The 18,985-nt window shown below is 45.4% G+C and overlaps 1 protein-coding gene across 1 annotated transcript in view; it reads right to left on the bottom strand.

Moving 5' to 3' along the window:
• The window catches only part of LOC137359290 (probable G-protein coupled receptor 139), a 33,362-nt gene extending 26,646 nt beyond the window's left edge, over positions 1-6,716 (bottom strand). Inside the window, exons 1-2 of the mRNA XM_068025328.1 lie at positions 6,707-6,716; positions 2,393-2,632 (exon numbers count right to left, since the gene is read on the bottom strand). Coding sequence (XP_067881429.1) covers positions 2,393-2,615 — 223 coding nt within the window. The 5' untranslated portion in view covers positions 2,616-2,632; positions 6,707-6,716. The remainder of the gene's footprint in view (positions 1-2,392; positions 2,633-6,706) is intronic.
• Between the last annotated feature and the right edge of the window lie 12,269 nt (positions 6,717-18,985).

Genomic DNA, 18,985 nt, shown 5'->3' with positions numbered 1-18,985 from the left:
ACCTTGCTCTCAACAATCCGCCTGCTGCAGATGCATATATCCATGACAGTATTGTTAGGAGTGACCACCGCACAGTCCTTGTGGAGACGAAGTCCCGCCTTCACATTGAGGATACCGTCCATCGTGTTGTGTGGCACTATCACCGTGCTAGATGGGATGGATTTCGAACAGATCTAGCAATGCAAAACTGGGCATCCATGAGGCGCTGTGGTCCATCAGCAGCAGCAGAATCGTACTCAAACACAATGTGTAACGTCATGGCCCTGCATATCACCCACTCTACTATTACCATCAAGCCTGGAGACTAACCCTGGTTCAATGAAGAGTGCAGGCGGGCATACCAGGAGCAGCACCAGGCTTACCTCAAAATGATGTGTCAACCAGGTGAAGCTACAACCGAGGACTATCTGAGTGCCAAACTGCATAAGCAGCATGCGAGAGACAGAGCTATGTGATCCCATAGCCAACGGATCAGAACTAAACTCTGCAGTCCTGCCACATCCAGCCATGAAGGTGGTGGACAATTAAACAACTAACTGGAGGAGGTGGCTCCACATATATTCCCATCCTCAATGATGGGGGAGCCCAGCACATCAGTGCGAAAGATAAGGCAGAAGCATTTTCAGAAATATTCAACCAGAATTTCTAAGTTGATAATTATCTCGGCCTCCTCCTTCAGTCTCCATTATCACCGATGTCAAACTTCAGCGAATTCGATTCACTCTTCTTAATATCAATAAAAACACAAGACACAGGATACTGCACAAACTGTGGGCCCTGACAGTATTCCAGCAATAGTACTGAAGCCCTGTGCTTCAGAACTTACCGCGCCCGTAGCCAAGCCTTTCCAGTACAGCGACCACATTGGCATCTTCCCGACAATGTGGAAAATTGCCTATGCATGTCATGTACGCAAAAAGCAGAACAAGTCCAATAGGGCTGACTACCACCCCATCAGTCTACTCTCAATCACAGTAAAGTGATGGAAGGTATCATCGACAATGCCATCAAGCAGCATTTGCTTAGCAATAACCTGCTCAGTGACACTCAGTCTGGTCTCTGCCAGGGACACTCAGCACCTGACCACACCACAGCCTTCGTTCAAACATGGACAAAAGAGCTGATCTCAAGAGATGAGGTGAGAGTGATTGCCCTTGACATCAAGGCATCATTTGACCGAGTACGGCATCAAGGAGCCCAAGCAAAACTGGAATCAATGGAATCAGGGGGGAAATTCTCCGCTGGTTGGAGACAAACCTATCGCAAAGGAAGATGGTTGTGGTTGTTGCAGGTCAATCATCTGAGCTCTCGGACAGCACTGCAGGAGTTCCTCAGGGTAGTGTCCCAGGCCCAAGCATCTTCAGCTGCTTCATCAATGACCTTCCTTCAATCATAAGGCCAGGAGGGGGGATCTTCACTGATTATTGCACAATGTTCAGCACCATTCACAACTCCTCAAATACTGAAGCAGTCCTTCTGGAAATGCAGCAAGACCTGGACAATATCCTGGCTGGGGCTGATAAGTGGCAAATAACATTCGTGCCACACAAGTGCAGGTTAATGACCATCTCCAACAAGAGAGAATCTAACTATCTCCCCTTGATATTGAATGGCATTACCATCGCTGAATCCCCCACTATCAACATCCTAGTGGTTACCCTTGACCCGAAACTGAACTGGAGTAGCCATATATATATAGCGTGGCTGCAAGAGCAGGTCAGAGGCTAGGAATCCTGTGGCGAGTAACTCACCTCCTGACTCCCCACAGCCCGCCAACATCTACAAGGCACAAGTCAGGAATGTGATGGAATTCTCTTCACTTGCCTGGATGGGTGCAGCTCCAACAACACTCAAGAAGCTCGACACCATCCAGGACAAAGCAGCCCGCTTGACTGGCACCCCTTCCACAAACATTCACTCACTCCACCACTGACAAACAGTGACAGCAGTGTGTACCATCTGCAAGATGAACTGTAGCAACGCACCAACGATCCTTTGAGAGCACGTTCCAAATCCGCGACCCCTACCACCTAGAAGGACAAGGGCAGCAAATGCATGTGAACAACACCACCAGTAAGTTCCCATCCAAGTCACACACCAGCCTGACTTGGAACTATATCGCCATTGCTTCACAGTCGCTGGGTGAAAATCCTGGTGCTCCCTTACCATCACCACTGTGGGTCTACGTGCCTCACATGGACTGCAGCGGATCAACAAGGCTTTAACAAGGGCAATTAGGAATGAGCAATAAAATCTGCCCTGGCCAGCGACGCACACATCCCATGAATGAATTAAAAAAGGTGTTAGTCGGTCATGTAATTAGTCATGATGGATAGCTCGATTAATTAATTAATTAATTAATTAATAGCTAGATAGAGAGTGAGAGACTTACCAAGGACACCAACAATAGCGAGAATCGGATAGTAAATATACTGAATCATCATCAGTGCCCAATAGATCCGATGGTCTAATGTTACCCAATAATATTCTGCAGTAAGATGGAAAAAACAAGAGGATAAACTCCTTTCCATTGTTGCAACATTCCAATCTATTGTTCTCAGATTCTGATCCATTGTTGTAACATTCCAATCTATCGTTCTCAGATTCTGACCCATTGTTGTAACATTCCAATCTGTTGCTCTCAGATTCTGATCTATTCTCTCAGTTTCTCTGCAACTGCTGATCTCTGTTATTGCCGGGGATGATGCTCCCACTGACACAATGGAATAACACACTGAAAGCAATCCCTTATTAATAGAATAACAAAACCCTCCAATGCTACAATTAGGGTCTATGGAGACTGACATTAATTACAGTCATTGAACAAACAAGGTTCAGTTAACCCCTTTCAATCAAATATTTTTGTACCACAATGAAGTAGGACATTTAGCCGATTTGGATGGGTTAACTGAGAGTTGTTGAGGGAAGGAAAGGAGGAAATAGCAGAGTCAATTGGAGGCATCTTTCATTCCTCTTTGGTTGTGGAAGTGGTGCCATTGGATTGGTGGTTTGCATCAGTTAAACTTTGTTTAAGAAAAAAGAGGGATAGAATAAACCATGTAATTGCAGTGCAGTAAGAATCTCAAGGTGATACGATGGTGGGAACGTTTCAGTCATGAACAAGCACAAAGCTGCCTGTTATTTTACATGGGAACATAGGACAAGCAGAAGGCCATTCAGCCCATTGAGCATGCCGTGTCATTCAATATGATCATGGCTGATCATCAACTTCACTGTCTTTTTCAAACACTATCCTCATATCACTTTATATCATTGACAGGTTTCTAAATACCAATTCTTTATTAGAACATTATTAGAATATTACAGCGCAGTACAGGCCCTTCGGCCCTCGATGTTGCGCCGACCTGTGAAACCATCTGACCTATACTATTCCATTTTCATCCATATGTCTATCCAATGACCACTGAAATGCCCTTAAAGTTGGCGAGTCTACTACTGTTGCAGGCAGGGCGTTCCACGCCCCTACTACTCTCTGAGTAAAGAAACTACCTCTAACATCTGTCCTATATCTATCACCCCTCAACTTAAAGCTATGTCCCCTCATGTTTGCCATCACCATCCGAGGAAAAAGACTCTCACTATCCACCCTATCTAACCCTCTGATTATCTTATATGTCTCTATTAGGTCACCTCTCCTCCTCCTTCTCTCCAACGAAAACAACCTCAAGTCCCTCAGCCTTTCCTCGTAAGACCTTCCCTCCATACCAGGCAACATCCTAGTAAATCTCCTCTGCACCCTTTCCAAAGCTTCCACATCCTTCCTATAATGCGTTGACCAAAACTGCACGCAATACTCGGCCTCACCGGAGTTTTGTACAGCTGCAGCATGACCTCGTGGCTCCGAAACTCGATCCCCCTACTAATAAAAGCTAACACACCATATGCCTTCTTAACAGCCCTATTAACCTGGGTAGCAACTTTCAGGGATTTATGTACCTGGACACCAAGATCTCTCTGCTCATCTACACTACCAAGAATCTTCGCATTAGCCCAGTACTCTGCATTCCTGTTACTCCTTCCAAAGTGAATCACCTCACACTTTTCCGCATTAAACTCCATTTGCCATCTCTCAGCCCAGCACTGCAGCCTATCTATGTCCCTCTGTACCCTACAACATCCTTCGGCACTATCCACAACTCCACCGACCTTCGTGTCATCCGCAAATTTACTAACCCAGCCTTCTACACCCTCATCCAGGTCATTTATAAAAATGACAAACAGCAGTGGCCCCAAAACAGATCCTTGCGGTATACCACTAGTAACTAAACTCCAGGATGAACATTTGCCATCAACCACCACCCTCTGTCTTCTTTCAGCTGGCCAATTTCTGATCCAAAGCTCTAAATCACCTTCAACCCCATACTTCCGTATTTTCTGCAATCGCCTACCGTGGGGAACCTTATCAAACGCCTTACTGAAATCCATATACACCACATCCACTGATTTACCCTCATCCACCTGTTTGGTCACCTTCTCGAAAAACTCAATAAGGTTTGTGAGGCACGACCTACTTTCACAAAACAGTGCTGACTATCGCTAATGAACTTATTCTTTTCAAGATGATTATGAATCCTATCTCTTATAACCCTTTCCAACATTTTACCCACAACCGAAGTAAGGCTCACAGGCCTATAATTACCAGGGCTGTCTCTACTCCCCTTCTTGAACAAGGGGACAACATTTGCTATCCTCCAGTCTTCCGGCTCTATTCCTCTCGACAATGACGACATGAAGATCAAGTACAAAGGCTCTGCAAACTCCTCCCTGGCTTCACAGAGAATCCTAGGATAAATCCCATCTGGCCCAGGGGACTTATCTATTTTCACACTTTCCAAAATTGCTAACACCTCCTTCTTGTGAACCTCAATCCCATCTAGCCTAGTAGTCTGAATCTCAGTATTCTCCTCGACAACATTTTCTTTCTCTACTGTAAATACTGACGAAAAATATTCATTTAACGCTTCCCCTATCTCCTCTGATTCCACACACAACTTCCCACTACTATCCTTGATTGGCCCTAATCTAACTCTAGTCATTCTTTTATTCCTGATATACCTACAGAAAGCCTTAGGGTTTTCCTTGATCCTATCCGCCAATGACTTCTCGTGCCCTCTCCTTGCTCTTCTTAGCTCTCCCTTTAGATCCTTCCTGGCTAGCTTGTAACTCTCAAGCGCCCAAACTGAGCCTTCACGTCTCATCCGAATATAAGCCTTCTTCTTCCTCTTGACAAGCGCTTCAACTTCTTTAGTAAACCACGGCTCCCTCGCTCGACAACTTCCTCCCTGCCTGACAGGTACTTACTTCTCAAGGACACGCTTTTGCTGCTCCTTGAATAAGCTCCACATTTCGATTGTGCCTATCCCCTGCAGTTTACTTTCCCATCCTACGCATCATAAATCTTGCTTAATCGCATCATAATTTCCTTTCCCCCAGCTATAATCCTTGCCCTGCGGTATATACCTGTCACTGTACATCGCTAAGGTAAACCTAACCGAATTGTGATCACTATCACCAAAGTGCTCACCTACATCTAAATCTAACACCTGGCTGGGTTCATTACCCAGTACCAAATCCAAAGTGGCATCGCCCCTGGTTGGCCTGTCTACATACTGTGTCAGAAAACCCTCCTGCACACACTGGACAAAAACTGACCCATCTAAAGTACTCGAACTATCGTATTTCCAGTCAATATTTGGAAAGTTAAAGTCCCCCATAACAACTACCCTGTTACTCTCGCTCCTGTCGAGAATCATCTTCGCTATCCTTTCCTCTACATCTCTGGAACGATTCGGAGGTCTATAGAAAACTCCCAACAGGGTGACCTCTTCTCTCCTGTTTCTAACCTCGACCCATACTACCTCAGTAGACGAGTCCTCAAACGTCCTTTCTGCCGCTGTAATACTCTCCTTGATTAACAATGCCACACCTCCCCCCCCCCCTCCTCTTTTACCATCTTCTCTTTTCTTACTGAAACATCTAAATCCCGGAACCTGCAACATCCATTCCTGCCCCTGCTCTATCCATGTCTCCGAAATGGCCACAACATCGAGATCCCAGGTACCAACCCATGCTGCAAGCTCACCCGCCTTATTTCGGATGCTCCTGGCGTTGAAGTCGACACACATTAAACCAAATTCTTGCCTGTCAGTGCCCTCTTGCGTCCTTGAAACCTTATCCCTGACCTCACTAATCTCAACATCCTGTACACTGGAACTACAATTTAGGTTCCCATCCCCCTGCTGAATTAGTTTAAACCCCCCCGAAGAGCACTAGCAAATCTCCCCCCCCCCCCCCCCAGGATATTGGTACCCCTCTGGTTCAGGTGAAGACCATCCTGTTTGTAGAGGTCCCACCTACCCCAGGAAGAGCCCCAATTATCCAGGAAACCAAAACCCTCCCTCCTACATCATCCCTGCAGCCACGTGTTCAACTCCTCTCTCCCCCTATTCCTCGTTTCGCTAGCACGTGGCACGGGCAACAACCCAGAGATAACAACTCTGTTTGTTCTCGATCTAAGCTGCCACCCTAGCTCCCTGAATTTCTGCCTTAAATCCTCATCTATCTTCCTACCTATGTCGTTGGTGCCTATGTGTACCACGACTTGGGGCTGCTCCCCCTCCCCCTTAAGGATCCTAAAAACACGATCCGAGACATCACGAGCCCTGGCACCTGGGAGGCAACACACCAAACGTGAGTCTCTCTCGTTCCCACAGAACCTCCTATCCGTTCCCCTAACTACGGAGTCCTCAATGACTAATGCTCTGCTCGTCTTCCCCCTTCCGTTCTGAGCAACAGGGACAGACTCTGTGCCAGAGACATGTACCCCATTGCTTACCCCTGGTAAGTCTTCTTTAAACATACTCAATGACTAAACTTCCACAGCCATTTGGGGTAGAGAGTTCCAAAGATTCACAGCCCTCTGAGTAAAGAAATTTCTCTTCATCTCGGTCCTAAGTGGCTTCTCTCTTTCGAAATTGTGTCCCCTGGATCCAGACTCCCTAACCAGGGAAAACATCTTACCTACATCTACAGTGTCTATCCCTTTAAGTATTTTGTAGGTTACATTCTTCGAAACTTCAGAGAATACAGCCCAGGTTCCCCAATCTCTCTTCATAGGACAGTCCGCCATCCCAGGAACAAAGTCTGGTGAACCTTCGCTGCACTCCTTCTATTACAATAATACCCTTCCTAAGGAAAGGGGACTAAAACTACACATAGCACACCAAGTGTGGTCTAACCAAGGTTCTATATAATTGAAGCAAGACTTCCTTACTCCTGTACTAAAATCCTCCTGCAATGAAGGCCAACATACCATTAGCCTTCTTAATGGCTTGCTGCACCTGCATATTAGCTTTCAATGACTGATTGACAAGGACTCACAGATCCCTTTGCACATCTACACTTTATAATGCCTTATCGTTAAAAAGAAATGCACTGCACATCAGTTCCTCCTTCCAAAATGGATAACCTCACTTTTTTTCACATTATGCGCCATCTGCCATGTTTTTTTTTATTCATTCATGGGGCCAGCGTCGCTGGCGAGGCCAACATTTATTGCCCATCCCTAATTGCCCTTTAGAAGGTGGTGGGGAGCTGCCTTCTTGAACCTCTGCACTCCACGTGGGGTAGGAAGGGTGTTCCAGGATTTTGGCCCTGTGGCAGTGAAGGAACGGCGATATAGCTCCAAGTCAGGATGGGGTATGGCGTGGCGCGGAACCTGCAGGTGGTGGTGTTCGCATGCATTTGCTGCCATTGTCCTTCTGGTGGTAGAGGTCGTGAGTTTGGAAAGTGCTCTTTAAGGATCCTTGGTGCGTTGCTGCAGTGCATCTTGTTGATAGTACACACTGCTGCCAGTGTGCATCGGTGGTGGAGGAAGTGAATGTTTGTGGATGGGGAGCCAATCAAGCAGGCTGCTTTGTCCTAGATGCTGTCGAGCCTCTTGAGTGTTGTTGGAGCTGTACCCATCCAGACAAGTGGACAGTATTCCATCACACTCCTGACTTGTGCCTTGTAGTTGGTGGACAGGCTTTGGGGAGTCAGAAGGTGAGTTACTCGCCGCAGGATTCCTACCTCCGACCTGCTCTTGTAGCCACAGTATTTATATGACTACTCCAGTTCACTTTCTGGTCAATGGTAACCCCCAGGATGTTGATAGTGGGGGATACAGCGATGGTAATGCCATTGAATGTCAAGGGTAGATGGTTTGATTCTCTTTTGTTGGAGATGATCATTGTCTGGCACTAGATCATTCATCAATTCTGTTCAAATCCCATTGAAGCTGTTTTGAATCTTCCTCACAACACACACTCCCACCTAGTTTTGTGTCATCCACGAAATTGGAAATATTACATTTGGTCCCCACATCCAAATCATTGATATATATTGTTAACAGCTGGGGCTCTGGCACTGATCCCTGTGATACCACGCTAGTCACATCCTTCCAACTTGTGAATGACCCATTTATTCTACTATCCGCTTTTTTCCCGTTAACCAATCCTTAATCCATGTCAGTATATTGCCTCCTATCCCATGTGCTTTTATTTTGCTAAAGGGAATTTATCAAATGCCTTCTGAAAATTCAAGTATAGTACGTCCACCGAATTCCCTTTATCAATTCAGTTGGTAACATCCTCAAAAAACTCCAACAGCTTCATGCAACATGATTTCCCAATCATAAATCCATGTTGACAATGCCCAATCAGATCATTATTATCCAAGTATCCGCTCATCACATCCTTTAAAATAGATTCTAGCATTTTCCCAACGACTGATGTACGGCTAACACGTCTGCAATTCAATGTTTTTTCTCTCTCCCTTCTTAAATAGTGAGGTGACATTTGTGACCTTGAAATCTACAGGAACCTTTCCAAAAACTATAGAATTTTGGAAGATGATCGCCATTGCATTCGCTATCATCATAGGTACCCTTTCAACACTCAGAAATGTAAAATATCAGGTCCTGGTGACTTATCAACCTTCAGACCCATTAAATTTTGCAATACATCCTTCTTACTAAGACTAATTTCCTTCAATTCCTCATTCTCCCTAATCCCTTGGATCTCTAATCTCTGGGAGATTTCTTGTATCTTCCTCAGTGAAGACAGACACAAAGTAATCATATAGTTTCCATGCCATTTGTCGATTTTCCATGATGTTTAGTTTAGTTTAGTTTAGAGATACAGCACTGAAACAGGCCCTTCGGCCCACCGAGTCTGTGCCGACCATCAACCACCCATTTATACTAATCCTACACTATTTCCATATTCCTACCACATACCCACCTGTCTCCATATTTCCCTACCACCTACCTGTAATAGTGGCAATTTTATCATGGCCAATTAACCTACTAGCCAGCGAGTCTTTGGCATGTGGGAGGAAACCGACGCACCCGGAGGAAACCCACGCAGACACAGGGAGAACTTGCAAACGCCACACAGGCAGTACCCAGAATTGAACCCGGTTCGCTGGAGCTGTGAGGCGGCAGTGCTAACCACTGCGCAGCCCGTAAATTATCCTGACTCTGCCTGTAAAGGACGCACATTTGTCTTAAGAAAACGTTTCCGTTTTACATACCGAGAGAAGCCTTTGCAGACCGTTTTAATGATTTTTTTTTAAACTGGCTAACATTCGTATTCTATTCTCCATTTGTTTCTTCGTCTTCCTTTTCTGTATTCTAAATACTCCCAATCCTCAGGTTTACGACCATATCTGGAACCTTTATAGGCATTTCCTTTTAATCTTATACAATCCTTAATTTTCTTTGTTATCCAAGGTTGACTGCCTTTACTTTGTTTTTTTTTATTCCTTGAAGGAATATATAGTTGCTGTAAACGATGTAATATTTCTTTAAAGATTATTCATTGCCTAAGTACCGTCATACCTTTTAATGTATTTTCCCAATCCAGCTCGGCCAATTTGCCCCTCATAGCTTCACAATTTTCATTGTTCTAATTTAACACCCTGGCTTTAGATTAAACTGCCTCATATTCAAACATGATGTAAATTTCTTCATATTATGATCACTCATCCCTGAAGATTATTTTACAACAAGATTATTAATTAATCTTTTCTCATTGCATAACACTCGATCTAAAATAGCCTGTTCTTTTGTCAGTTCATCAACATACTGCTCGAGAAAATCATCCAAGCACAACCCAGAAACTCGTCCTCCACAGCATTAGTGATTATTAGGTTTACCCAGTCTACATGAAGATTGAAGGCACCCGTGATTACTGTATTACCCATGCTACATGATTCTCTTATCTACTGTTTAATGCCATGTTCCACACTACCACTACTGTTTAGTGGCCTATAAAGAACTTCTACCAATGCTTTTCTGCCCCTTGCTGTTTCTTAGCTCCATCCAAACAGATTCCACATTTTGCTCTTCCGATCGGAGATCCTCCCGTAATAAAGTACTGATCTCACCCTTTCTTACCCTCACAACACCACCTCTTTTTCCCTTTGGCCTGTCCTTCCTAAATGTCGAATATCCTTGAATATTGAATTCCCAGTCTTGGTCACCCTGTCGCCAGGTTTCTACTTCTGTATGCGACCACGACTCAACCCCACCTCAGGCCTTCTCATGTTGAAACTCTCATCTATGCCTTTATTATCTTTAGACTTGGCTATTTCAATGCTGTTGTGACAACATTCACACAGTCTGCCCTCTGAAAACTTTAGGTCATCTAAACCTACACTGCCATTCTCCTAGCCTGCACCTAATGCCGTTCACCAATCACATTTATGCTCACTGGTAACGAAATCCTTGTTTTGAAAATCAAGGGTTTATAAATCTCAACCATCATGAACTTGTTAAAGGCAAATTGTAGCTTACGAACGTGAAGGAGTTATGTGATGAAGTGATAGAGGGAATTGATGAGGGTGGTGCAGGTGATGTTAAGTATTTAGACTTTTAAAGGCATGTGATAAATTGCCACTTAATAGGCTTCTTAGGAAAACTGGAAACAATGGATCAATCTGGCAATGGTTCTGTAAACATTGCATTGGCTAAGGCACAGAAAATAGGGAGAAGTGGTGAGCCATTGTTTTTTTTCTGGCTGGAGAGTTATACACATTGTTGTCCCGAAGGCACCAATATCAACAACAACAAACTATCTTTGTATCGTGTACTTAATGTCATAAACAGTTCCAAGCTGATCACAGAGGAATTATAAAACAAAACATGTCACCGAGCCACAGAGCAGATATTAGGGCAGATTACTCCCGAGGGCAGATTATTCCCAAGGCCACGTGCTCGTGAGTATGTAAATAGGAAAATGAATGTGTGGCTGGAGAGATGATGCAGGAAGGAGGGCTTCAGATATCTGGGATATTGGGACCGGTTCTGGGGAAGGTGGGACCAGTAAAAGCCACAGAGTCTGCATCTGAACAGGACTGGGACAAATTTCTTTGCAGGAAGTTTTTCCAGAGCTGTTGGGGATGGTGTAAAATAGTTTGGAAGGGGCATGGGAATCTGAAGGCAATTTCAGATAGGACAATTTCAGGCGAGGGGACGGAAGGCAGAAAATTAGCGCGTGACTCGGAAAGACAGGAGAAGCAAATGTTAAAAAGTGTGCAGAACAAGAATTTGGCAGTGTTAAAGGGTATTTATTCAAATTCAAGGAGTTTCGCAAATAAATGAGATGAGCTGAGGACACAGATAGACAAATTGTAACACAATAGCATTGCTATAATGGAAACTTGGCTTAAAGTAGGGCAAAAATTGCAGCTCCACATCTTTGGATATGGAGTTTTCAAGCGGGATAGAGAGGGAGATAAAAAAGAAGGGATACAGCATTATTAGTTAAGGAATCAATAACAACTTTGAGGAGGGATGATGTGCTAAATAAATCATCAAACGAGGCCACATGGGTGGAGCTCAGAAATGTAAAAAATGGACAGCCACACTATCAGTAGTGTACAATAGACCCCCAAATAGCGAGAAAGAGATAGAACAACAAATGTGTAGGCAAATTTCTGAGTGTTAATGCTATAGTTGAGGATTTCAACTAACCCAGTATTAACTGGGAGACAAACAGTGTGAAGGGCACGGAGGGCACAAAATTCTTGAACTGCATTCAAGTGAACTTCTTTTTAGCCAGAATGTAACAAGCCAAACGAAGAGGGGGCGCAATTCTAGATTTAGTCTTCTTTAGCAAACAGGGTTAAGGAAAATCCCAAAGCCTTTTATTCATATATAAGGAGCAAGAGGGTAACTAGATAAAGGATTGGCCCACTCAAGGACAAAGGATGAAAGTTATGCGTGGAGTCAGAGAAAATGGGTGAGATTCTAAAAAGAACATGACAGCGCAGTACTGGCCCTTCAGCCCTCGATGTTGCGCCGACCTGTGAAACCATCTGACCTACACTATTCCATTATCATCTATATGTCTATCCAATGACTACATAAATGCCCTTAGAGTTGGCGAGTCTACTATTGTTGCAGGGAGGGCGTTCCACGCCCCTACTACTCTCTGTGTGAAGAAACTACCTCTGACTTCTGTCCTATATCTATCACCCCTCAACTTAAAGCTATGTCCCCTCGTGGTTGCCATCACCATCCGAGGAAAAACGCTCTCACGATCCACCCTGTCCAATCCTCTGATTATCTTATACGTCTCTATTAAGTCACCTCTTCACCTCCTTCTCTCTAACGAAAACAACCACAAGTCCCTCAGCCTTTCCTCGTAAGACCTTCCCTCCATACCAGGCAACATCCTAGTAAATATCCTCTGCACCTTTTCCAAAGCTTCCACATCCTTGCTATAATGCGGTGACCAGAACTGCAGGCAATACAGCAGGTGCGGCCGCGCCAGAGTTTTGTACAGCTGCAGCATGACCTCGTGGCTCCTAAACTCGATCCCCCTACTAATAAAAGCTAACACACCATATGCCTTCTTAACAGCTCTATTAACATGGGTGGCAACTTTCAGGGATTTATGTACCTGGACACCAAGATCTCTCTGCTGATCTACACTACCAAGAATTTTCCCATTAGCCCAGTATTCTGCAATCCTGTTACGCCTTCCGAAGTGAATCACCTCACACTTTTCCGCATTAAACTCCATTTGCCATCTCTCAGCCCAGCTCTGCAGCCTATTTATGTCCCTCTGTAACCTACAACATCCTTCGGCACTATCCACAACTCCACCGACCTTCGTGTCATCCGCAAATTTACTAACCCAGCCTTCTACACCCTCATCCAGGTCATTTATAAAAATGACAAACAGCAGTGGCCCCAAAACAGATCCTTGCGGTACACCACGAGAAACTATACTCCAGGATGAACATTTACCATCAACCACCACCCTCTGTCTTCTTTCAGCTAGCCAATTTCTGATCCAAAGCACGAATTCACCTTCAATCCCATACTTCTGTATTTTCTGCAATAGCCTACCGTGGGGAACCTTATCAAACGCCTTACTGAACCCCATATAGACCACATCCACGGCTTTACCCTCATCCACCTGTTTGGTCACCTTCTCGAAAAACTCAAGAAGATTTGTGAGGCACCACCTACCCTTCACAAAACCGTGCTGACTATCTCTAATGAACTTATTCTTTTCAAGATGATTATAAATCCTATCTCTTATACCCTTTTCCAACATTTTACCCACAACCGAAGTAAGGCTCACAGGTCTATAATTACCAGGGCTGTCTCTACTCCCCTTCTTGAACAAGGGGACAACATTTGCTATCCTCCAGTCTTCTGGCACTATTCCTGTCGACAATGACGACATATAAATCAAGGACAAAGGCTCTGCAATCTCCTCCCTGGCTTCTCAGAGAATCCAAGGATAAATCCCATCTGGACCAGGGGATTTATCTATTTTCACACTTTTCAAAATTGCAAACACCTCCTCCTTGTGAACCTCAATCCCATCTCGCCTAGTAGTCTGTATCTCAGTATTCTCCTCGACAACATTTTCTTTCTCCACTGTAAATACTGACGAAAAATATTCATTTAACGCTTCCCCTATCTCCTCCGATTCCACACACAACTTCCCACTACTATCCTTGATTGGACTTAACCTATCTCCAGTCATTCTTTTATTCCCGATATACCCATAGAAAGCCTTAGGGTTTTCTTTGATCCTGTCCGCCAATGACTTCTCGTGTCCTCTCCTTGCTCTTCTTATCTCTCCCTTTAGATCCTCCCTGGCGAGCTTGTAACTCTCAAGCGCCCTAACTGAGCCTTCACGACTCATCCTAACATAAGCCTTCTTCTTCCTCTTGACAAGCTCTTCAACTTCTTTAGTAAACCACGGCTCTCTCGCTCGACAACTTCCTCCCTGCCTGACAGGTACATACTTATCAAGGACACGCAGTAGCTGCTCCTTGAATAAGCTCCACATTTCGATTGTGCCCATCCCCTGCAGTTTCCTTCCCCATCCTACGCATCCTAAATCTTGCTTAATCGCATCATAATTTCCTTTCCCCCAGCTATAATTCTTGCCCTGCTGTCTACGCCTGTCCCAGCCAATCGCTAAGGTCAACCTAACCGAATTGTGATCACTATCACCAAAGTGCTCACCAACTTCTAAATCTAACACCTGGCCGGGTTCATTACCCAGTACCAAATCCAATGTGGCTTCGCCCCTGGTTGGCCTGTCTACATACTGTGTCAGAAAACCCTCCTGCACACACTGGACAAAAACAGACCCATCTAAAGTACTCGAACTATAGTATTTCCAGTCAATATTTGGAAAGTTAAGGTCCCCCATAACCACTACCCTGTTACTCTCGCTCCTGTCAAGAATCATCTTTGCTATCCTGTCCTCTACATCTCTGGAACTATTTGGAGGTCTATAGAAAACTCCCAACAGGGTGACCTCTCCTCTCCTGTTTCTAACCTCGGCCCATACTACCTCAGTAGACGAGTCCTCAAACGTCCATTCTGCCGCTGTAATACTTTCCTTGATTAACAATGCCACACCCCCCCCCCCCCCTCTTTTACCATCTTCTCTGTTCTTAGTGAAACATCTAAATCCCGGAACCAGCAACATCCATCACTGTCCCTGCTCTACCCATGCCTCTGAAATGGCCACAACATCGAGATCCCAGGTACCAACCCATGCTGCAAGCTCTCCAACCTTATTCCGGATGCTCCTGGCGTTGAAGTAGACACATTTTAAACCTAGCTCTTGCTTGCCAGTGCCCTCTTGTGTCCATATAACCTTATCCCTGACCTCACTACTCTCAACATCCTGCACACTGGAACTACAATGTAGGTTCCCATCCCCCTGCTGAATTAGTTTAAACACCCCCGAAGAGCACTAGCAAATCTCCCCCCCAGGATATTGGTACCCCTCTGGTTCAGGTGAAGACCACCCTGTTTGTAGAGGTCCCACCTACCCCAGAAATAGCCCCAATTATCCAGGAAACCAAAACCCTCCCTCTTCCATCATCCCTGCAGCCACGTGTTCAACTCCTTTCTCTCCCTATTCCTCACTTCGCTAGCACGTGGCACGGGCAACAACCCAGAGATAACAACACTGTTTGTTCTCGCTCTAAGCTTCCACCCTAGCTCCCTGAATTTCTGCCTTAAATCCTCATCTGTCTTCCTACCTACGTCGTTGGTGCCTATGTGTACCACGACTTGGGGCTGCTCCCCCTCCCCCTTGAGGATCCCAAAAACACGATCCGAGACATCACGTACCCTGGCACCTGGGAGGCAACACACCAACCGTGAGTCTCTCTCGTTCCCACAAAACCTCCTATCTGTTCCCCTAACTATGGAGTCCCCAATGACTAATGCTCTGCTCCTCTTACCCCTTCCCTTCTGAGCAACAGGGACAGACTCTGCGCCAGAGACCTGTATCCCATTGCCTACCCCTGGTAAGTCGTCTCCCCCAACAATATCCAAAACTGTATACTTGTTGTTGAGGGAAACGGCCACAGGGGATCCCTGCACTGCCTGCTGGTTCCCTCTCCTTCCCCTGACGGTAACCCATCTACCTTCTTCTTTTACCTGAGGTGTGACTGCCTCCCGATAACTCCTCTCAATAATCCCCTCCGCCCCCCTAATGATCCGAAGTTCCTCCAGCTCCAGTTCCCTAACGCGGTCCTCGAGGAGCTGGAGCTGGGTGTACTTCCCGCAGATGCAGTCAGCAGGGACACCCTTGGCGACCCTTCCCTCCTACATTTTGCAGGAGGAACATTCAACTGCCTTAACCTCCATTCCCACTATTCTAAATTCCCAAGTTTTTAACCAATCACACGATAAAACAAGAAGAGAAATAGAAAAAGCCTTACCTTACCTACACACAACCGAGTCCTTTTTTTTGGTAAGAGGAGGAGGGCGGGTGTTAGACACTACAAGAGTAGTGTCTCGGGTTCAGAAACAGCCCAAATATATAGGTTTCTACTTACCCAGCAGTCCCTGCTCCACCGAAACTCCCGATGAAATTGACTTCCCAGCTGTTCACTTCTCGCTCGCACTGCCTGTGCTCCTGGAAAAGCTGCACAACGAAAAGGTAAGAGAATTTACACAGCCCAAATATCTAGGTTTCCACTTACCCAGCAGTCCCTGCTCCACCGAAACTCCCGATGAAATTGACTTCCCAGCTGTTCACTCCTCGCTCGCACTGCCTGTGCTCCTGGAAAAGCTGAACAACGAAAAGGTAAGAGAATTTACACAGCCCAAATATATAGGTTTCTACTTACCCAGCAGTCCCTGCTCCACCGAAACTCCCGATGAAATTGACTTCCCAGCTGTTAACTCCTCGCTCGCACTGCCTGTGCTCCTGGAAAAGCTGCACAACGAAAAGGGAAGAGAATTTACACAGCCCAAATATATAGGTTTGTACTTACCCAGCAGTCCCTGCTCCACCGAAACTCCCGATGAAATTGACTTCCCAGCTGTTCACTCCTCGCTCGCACTGCCTCTGCTCCTGGAAAAGCTGCACAACGAAAAGTGAGTACTTTGCATCGGTATTCACCGAGGAGAGGGACATGACGGATGTTGAGGTTAGAGACAGATGTTTGATTACTCTAGGTCAAGTCGGCAAAAGGAGGGAGGAAGTGTTGGCTATTCTAAAAGGCATTAAGGTGGACAAGTCACCAGGTCCGGATGGGATCTATCCCAGGTTACAGAGGGAAGCGACAGAGGAAATAGTTGGGGCCTTAACAGATATCTTTGCAACATCCTTAAACACGGGTGAGGTCCCGGAGGACTGGAGAATTGCTAATGTTGTCCCCTTGTTTAAGAAGGGTAGCAGGGATAGTCCAGGTAATTATAGACTGGTGCGTCTGACGTCAGTGATCGGGAAGCTGCTGGAGAAGATACTGAGGGACAGGATCTATTCCCATTTTGAAGAAAATGGGCTTATCAGTGATAGGCAACGTGGTTTTGTGCAGGGAAGGTCATGTCTTACCAACTTAATAGAATTATTTGAGGAAGAGAAAAAGTTGATTGATGAGGGAAGGGCTGTAGATGTCGTATACATGGACTTCAGTAAGGCGTTTGATAAGGTTCCCCATGGTAGGCTGATGGAGAAAGTGAAGGCGCATGGGGCCAGGGTGTACTAGCTAGCTGGATAAAGAACTGGCTGGGCAACAGGAGACAGAGAGTAGCAGTGGAAGGGAGTTTCTCAAAATGGAGACGTGTGACCAGTGGTGTTCCAAAGGGATCCGTGCTGGGGCCACTGTTGCTTGTGATATACATACATGATTTGGAGGAAAGTATAGGTGGTCTGATTAGCAAGTTTGCAGACGACACTAAGATTGGTAGAGTAGCAGATAGTGAAGGGGACTGTCAGAGAATACAGCAGAATATAGATAGACTGGAGAGTTGGGCAGAGAAATGGCAGATGGAGTTCAATCAGGGCAAATGCGAGGTGATGCATTTTGGAAGATCCAATTCAAGAGTGAACTATACAGTAAATGGAAAAGTCCTGGGGAAAATTGATGTACAGAGAGATTTGCGTGTTCAGGTCCATTGTTCCCTGAAGGTGGCAACGCAGGTCAATAGAGTGGTCAGGAAGGCATACGGCATGCTTTCCTTCATCGGACGGGGTATTGAGTACAAGAGTTGGCCGGTCATGTTACAGTTGTATAGGACTTTGGTTCGGCCACATTTGGAATACTGTGTGCAGTTCTGGTCGCCACATTAATAAGGATGTGGATGCTTTGGAGAGGGTGCAGAGGAAGTTCACCAGGATGTTGCCTGGTATGGAGGGCGCTAGCTATGAAGAGAGGTTGAGTAGATTAGGATTATTTTCATTAGAAAGACGGAGGTTGAGGGGGGACCTGATTGAGGTGTACAAAATCATGAGAGGTATAGACAGGTTGGATAGTAAGAAGCTTTTTCCCAGAGTGGGGGATTCAATTACGAGGGGACACGAGTTCAAAGTGAAAGGGGAAAAGTTTAGGGGGGATATGCGTGGAAAGTTCTTTACGCAGAGGGTGGTGGGTGCCTGGAATGCGTTGCCAGCGGAGGTGGTAGACGCGGGCACGATAGCGTCTTTTAAGATATATCTAGACAGATACATGAATGGGCAGGAAGTAAAGAGATACAGACCCTTAGAAAATAGGTGACAGGTTTAGATATAGGATTTGGATCGGCGTAGGCTTGGAGGGCCGAAGGGCCTGTTCCTGTGCTGTAATTTTCTTTGTTCTTTGTTCTTTGTTCTTTAATGAAGCTGGGCAAGTGGATGAAATAGCACTGGGTGACCATTTTGGTGATGGCAATCATAATACAGTTAGTTTTAGCATAATAATGGAAAAGGACAAAGATAAGGCAGGAGTTAAAATTCTAAATTGTGGGAAGGTAATCATCAAACGAGGCCACATGGGTGGAGCTCAGAAATGTAAAAAATGGACAGCCACACTATCAGTAGCGCACAATAGACCCCCAAATAGCGAGAAAGACATAGAACAACAAATGTGTAGGCAAATTTCTGAGTGATAAAGCGATCGTTGAGTATTTCAAATAACCCACTATTAACTGGGATACAAACAG

Source organism: Heterodontus francisci, unplaced genomic scaffold, assembly GCF_036365525.1.
Source record: "Heterodontus francisci isolate sHetFra1 unplaced genomic scaffold, sHetFra1.hap1 HAP1_SCAFFOLD_146, whole genome shotgun sequence".
Lineage (NCBI taxonomy): Eukaryota > Metazoa > Chordata > Chondrichthyes > Heterodontiformes > Heterodontidae > Heterodontus > Heterodontus francisci.
Note: the sequence above shows the minus strand (reverse complement) of the source record. Positions and strands in the feature narration are given on the sequence as shown.